This window comes from Neocloeon triangulifer, unplaced genomic scaffold (genome assembly GCF_031216515.1).
Source record: "Neocloeon triangulifer isolate White Clay Creek 2 clone unplaced genomic scaffold, ASM3121651v1 ptg000014l, whole genome shotgun sequence".
Taxonomy (NCBI): domain Eukaryota; kingdom Metazoa; phylum Arthropoda; class Insecta; order Ephemeroptera; family Baetidae; genus Neocloeon; species Neocloeon triangulifer.
In genome coordinates this window covers 29,808,188-29,813,505 of record NW_026775556.1, presented here as the reverse complement: position 1 = coordinate 29,813,505, position 5,318 = coordinate 29,808,188, and the positions used below count along the sequence as shown (strand labels likewise).

At 40.4% G+C, this 5,318-nt stretch overlaps 1 protein-coding gene across 1 annotated transcript; it reads left to right on the top strand.

Moving 5' to 3' along the window:
* Positions 1 to 215: 215 nt before the first annotated feature.
* LOC132201989 (V-type proton ATPase 16 kDa proteolipid subunit c) lies at positions 216 to 3,028 on the top strand. Its single transcript, XM_059628565.1, has 3 exons — positions 216 to 399; positions 924 to 1,116; positions 1,589 to 3,028. The coding sequence occupies exons 1-3, from the start codon at positions 321 to 323 to the stop codon at positions 1,791 to 1,793; spliced, it is 477 nt and encodes a 158-aa protein (XP_059484548.1). The 5' UTR covers positions 216 to 320; the 3' UTR covers positions 1,794 to 3,028.
* Positions 3,029 to 5,318: the final 2,290 nt, after the last annotated feature.

The following is a 5,318-nucleotide window of genomic DNA, read 5'->3' as shown; positions in this document are numbered from 1 at the left end:
TATAGACTCGGCCTGCGCTGATTGGCTGGCGAATTCGCACACCATTTGCACAAAATTGTGCTGGCTTGCGAGCCTTTTTCTCTTGACAGATCTACGCAGCAAGGTGCAAGGCGGACTGTGATTGGCCGAGTGCGACCGCTCTAAAGGAGTTTCGACCAATAAGACGCAGCAAGAGAGCACGAGACCGGGCGAATTTCCTCCCATCACATGACCCACTGCAGGCCATATTTGCCAGTCAGCCGTGTGTGAGCGCAAGAGTGGCCGTCGCAGCAATTGTCCGCCTCCTGTAAATACTCTCCGTTCGCACAGACTCCGCCAAAATGGTCTTACCCGAGGACAGCCCCATCTACGGACCCTTCTTCGGCGTCATGGGTGCCGCGTCGGCCATCATTTTCAGTTGTAAGTCGGCCTCAGCCGAATATCGATTTGCAATCCGTGTCGCCCGCCAACAGTATGGTGGCCTCCGGCGGCTCCTCGGCCTCGATTTTTCCGGAAAAGTGGCGCCTCTCGCCCGAATTTGGCTGCACTTTCGCCACCGCCGACTTTCCTAATTCCGAATTTGGCCCCGATGACCGTCTTTGAGCCGCCTCCGGTCAGTCCGGTCGCCACCCCCGGCGGCGGCGGCGTTGAGAAAAGCAGTGGGAAAGTGCATTATCGATCAGCGGCACACGACCACACGTATGATAGAATAAAATGATGAGATATCATGAGAGTTTCGCGTTCTGAAATGAATTGTAATTTAGAAATTTGGAAAATTTCGCAACCATGAACGGCAAATATCTAAGAAATGTACATGGAAATTCCCCGGCATAGATTCTTCTCGTGCTCATGACTCATTTTTAAAGGGCGTTACCAACCATGAAATAATTTTTTTTTGTGAAATTGTGGTTTATGTTATTTTTTAAAACTGATTTTATTTTCAGCCCTGGGCGCCGCCTATGGAACAGCAAAATCGGGCACAGGCATCTCAGCAATGTCGGTTATGCGACCTGAGCTGATCATGAAGTCCATCATCCCCGTGGTCATGGCTGGTATCATTGCCATCTACGGTCTGGTCGTGGCCGTGCTCATCGCCGGTGCCCTTGAAGAGCCCAAGAATGGATACAACCTCTACAAGTGAGACTCAAAAAACCCATTAAAATTTCAGGAGATTAAAAATTAAATTGAATTCGAGATCAGTTGAGGAAAAAGCAAATGTATCAAGGAATTTTTAACAAAAATCGCTTCCATATGGTTGCATTTTTTGCGCGAACATGTGACTTGAGAGAGCTGCAGGTGATGGAAAATTAAAACAGCTGATTACACTTTCAAGATAAAGCAACCCCATGCTGAAAAAAAACTTGCAGGGTTGTTTAATTTTATGGAATTTAAATTGGGAAGTTGTGGTCTGCAAATAATTGTATGACCCATTTTTCAAAATCTTATTCTTAAACATCTTTTTAAATTTCATTCTCTTGATATCATTAGAGATTTGCTCTGCTTTGGAATCATCTGGCCCTTTTCTCACTCTAATCTCAAAGCTGTTCACCTCTGCATCTGTTATCTAATCAGCAACTAATTGCGCCTCTCTTTCTCTCTGTTTCATTAGGGGATTCGTGCACCTGGGTGCCGGTCTTGCGGTGGGCTTCAGTGGCCTGGCGGCAGGTTTTGCAATCGGCATTGTGGGAGACGCGGGTGTGAGAGGCACGGCCCAGCAGCCCCGTCTCTTCGTCGGCATGATCCTCATCCTGATTTTCGCTGAGGTGCTTGGTTTGTACGGCCTTATCGTCGCCATCTACCTCTACACCAAATAAACAGCTTCACAGAGAGTCCCTTCCACTAGACCATCGCCAATCCACTACAATTTAATTTGTTCCCGACGAAAAAATGAGTCCCACAGGATTATTCTGCCTGTTAATTGATTCAAACATAACGTACAAGAAAGACCAACAAGCTGTCCCCCTTTTTCTGTTTGTATTTATTTTAGTGTCCAGATGGCTATGATGACTATTAGTTGATGTAGCACAATAATTAATTGAGAAAGAACGACGTTATTGTATATATTCCACACTTTGTTGCTTTTGTTTTTTGGAAGGAATTCAGCTCAACGCTGAAGAACAATAATAAAAGTATTAATTAATTCATCACTCCAAAGTGAACATATCGGGCCCTGATTTTAACTTTTGTTCGTGTCGATTTGGTCGAAAGTTTTAACACAAAACCAATCGGAAAAAAATTCATTCATAACAATTCTTGTTGTTCCCCCATAAGTCGATCAAATTTATTGCAAGTGTCGGAGGGATAAAATTTAACATGTAAGGAGAATTACTAGATGAGGCAAAACTGCATTAGGGGAGTTGTTGCAAATATTGTTCTTGGAAATACACGAGCAAATGAGTGAGCGATAAAAAAGTGCTGTTGTTATGACGGAGAACAAATAATTATACAAATGAAGTAAATAAATTTTTATTGTTTCCGAAGATTATTTGGTAGAAAATTATATAAACATAATAAATGCGTGTACATTCCGATTATAACTGTGTATAAAAAGTGAGGGTGGGTGGGTCAATTATAAGCTATTACTTGTTATAAATGTGCATGTGTAATCAGCCATTGTATAATCGAAATATTTAAAAAAAAAAAAAAATCACCTCACCTTGCTTTTTGGCATCTTCATTCAAACTGCATGGAAAGAAATTACACTCTCATTCCTCTTTTTCTTTTGGTTCATTCGTGTGGCTGGCAGAGCCGAAAAAATATTACACAAGTATATAATGATTATTACTCGCGGTAGCTAAACCTCAGCAAACATCTATGATTCTTCTCGATGAACAGTGTTGCAAACAAGAAAATGAATTAAAAAAAAAAATCATGATGTACTCTTAACGGAAGTAAAAGAAATTAAATTACACCTCTATCAACCTCTACAAACTGTTACGAAGAAAATTAACACAATCGTATGCGTATTTTAGAGTGTCTGTATGTATTGTTGTGTGAATGCGGATTCAAAATACGAAATAAAAATACAAACAAATATTATGAAACATGATGTGTCAAACTCATCCAGTTTTATTCAAAATTTCAAATTCAAACCTATGATATTGAATCAAGTTACTGTCTAAAGAAAAGGGTGTGCATATCTTGAGACGCATATCAAAATTTCAGTTCACTCCAGAATGTGTTGCGTTTAAGATCAGTACCCTGGTATGCACAAGCAACATGTTCAAGCTTAATTTGAAAAGTCTTCATTAATAAATTAATCCTTATTAATTAAGAGGATTAATTTTGAATTCATATTAAAAAAATATATATATCATTGTTTTGTAATGAAATTGATCACATTATTGTAAGAAAGAGTTTATTCAACAGTGAAAATAAATTCTTCTCGGCTGATGAATAGTAAGTAAGCCCTGTGGAGTATATCATTGATTTTCGCCGGTTCAATTCGTGGCCTTTCGGTGGTGAGAGACTAGAGAGTGTGTGTTTATCGCGCTCTATTGACTTATTAGCATGGTTCCTGAGACGAGTTTGTATCTGCCTGATAATGCAACAGCAACCAGGATTCATTAGCAGCCCCAAATATATGCTGCTAGCACATATTTAATATTTGCCCCTTTTTAAAAATTTCCATCCTCCTACTTCACAAATAATTGAGTCGGAATGAAAAATAAATCCATATACCATTGCGGCCCATCTCGGCGCGGACCTCTTCTGAGGCCTCGCGTTTTAGCAACCTTTTTGCCAGAGGTGTTGCCGTTTCTTCACATTTTGTAAAATTTTCTTTTCCATGACTTGATTTGTGAAGAATAACAATAATGGCACGCAGAAGGCGGCCGTCGTTTTTCCCATTCTGATAAAACTACTTTCACTGGTTAACGCATAAATTATTCCGACAGGTTTGTATATTTCGCACATTACGGACAAACGCCCACGACCCTGTGCAAAAATGAGCCGCGCCGACGTGTACGTTTTGAATTGCATTGAGGGTGTTGTGTGTGTGTGAGTGTGTGTGTGCACGAGCGTGCTGACGACGATAGGCATTGATTTTTCTTCAAATGGGATGCATTGGGCGAAGAGAAAGACAAGAAGATAAAAAAAGAAAATACATTATTCCAAGCGAAAGGCCACAAAAAATTTACAAAGAAAACGTTTCATTTTGTGAGAAACTGAGAAAATTAAGAAATATGACTTTATATAAAATTTTATTTCAAATAAAAAAAAAAAAAAATTCAGGAATGATGTTTTTTTCCATTTCAATTTATGAAATTCCAAATGAAAATTTATCATTAAAGCAATTAATTTAAATATTTGAGCCTTTTCACACATTTAATTAGACTACGTTTTTAATTTATTCAAATAGAATTAACAAGAGTAATTTTTTTTCATTCTTTGAATGGACCTCGCACGGTGGCCAATTCACCATTTGCGAAATCGAATAACATTGGTTCTTATGGCAGCTTCATCTTAGAATGATTAAATCTATTCAATCCTAAGACATGTTGTACTAGATGAAAAATAAAAAATATTGGCGTTGGAAAAATCAAAATTGGTTCAGCGTGGGGCTGTAGTCAGGCAATCAAAGATTTGTAAAAACTCCAAAAATTGGCTTCGGTTGCCTACTTTACAAATCTTTGATCGCCTGACTACAGCCCCATGCTGAACCAATTTTGATTTTTCCAACGCCAATATTTTTTATTTTGCATCTAGTACAACATGTCTTAGGATTGAAATGATTCAATCATTCTAAGATGAGGCTGCCATAAGAACCAATGTTATTCGATTTCGCAAATGGTGAATTCGTGATTGTGGGTCACCGCGAAGAGTTGACTTGCGCCATGAGGTGCTCCGTCGCCTCTGTCCAATGCTGGAATCGGTGCTCTCGCGTCGCGCTGCCAGGAGGCGAAGCAGCAGCGCCTTGACCACCCCCGCTCGCCCGCACGCGCAGCGCCTTTTCGCAATCAATGTTCTCCGCTGACGTCACCGGCATGCAGGGCCGATCGAACAGATCGCTTCGCCGCCGTTCCTGGTGGCGCCGCCCGGCGACTCCGCCGAAAAGTGGCACCCTCGGCCGCATATCGACAGATGAGGCTGAAAAGCGACCCTCGATTTGATAATTTTCACCCCCTGCCAAACCGCAAGTCGTTAAACCTCAGCTCCCTTTTGCTCTAGGGGTGTTAATTTACTTATGGATTAATTTAATTTAGAGAGTTTAAATTCAATTTTATTATTGTTTCGATAGACTAAAGGTATATTAACAGTAGTCTTTAAAACATTAATTTTTTGGGATACTTGGTTTGTATAAATTGCCGTGCAGATTGCGCGCCGCAAACGAGAGCACC

Bases quoted from the DNA above. Each gene is read 5' to 3' on its own strand.
- LOC132201989 (XM_059628565.1), top strand. From the start codon at position 321: ATGGTCTTACCCGAGGACAGCCCCATCTACGGACCCTTCTTCGGCGTC. The intron at 400-923 runs GTAAGTCGGCCT...TTTTATTTTCAG, and splicing joins GTCGGCCATCATTTTCAGTT to CCCTGGGCGCCGCCTATGGA. The intron at 1,117-1,588 runs GTGAGACTCAAA...CTGTTTCATTAG, and splicing joins AATGGATACAACCTCTACAA to GGGATTCGTGCACCTGGGTG.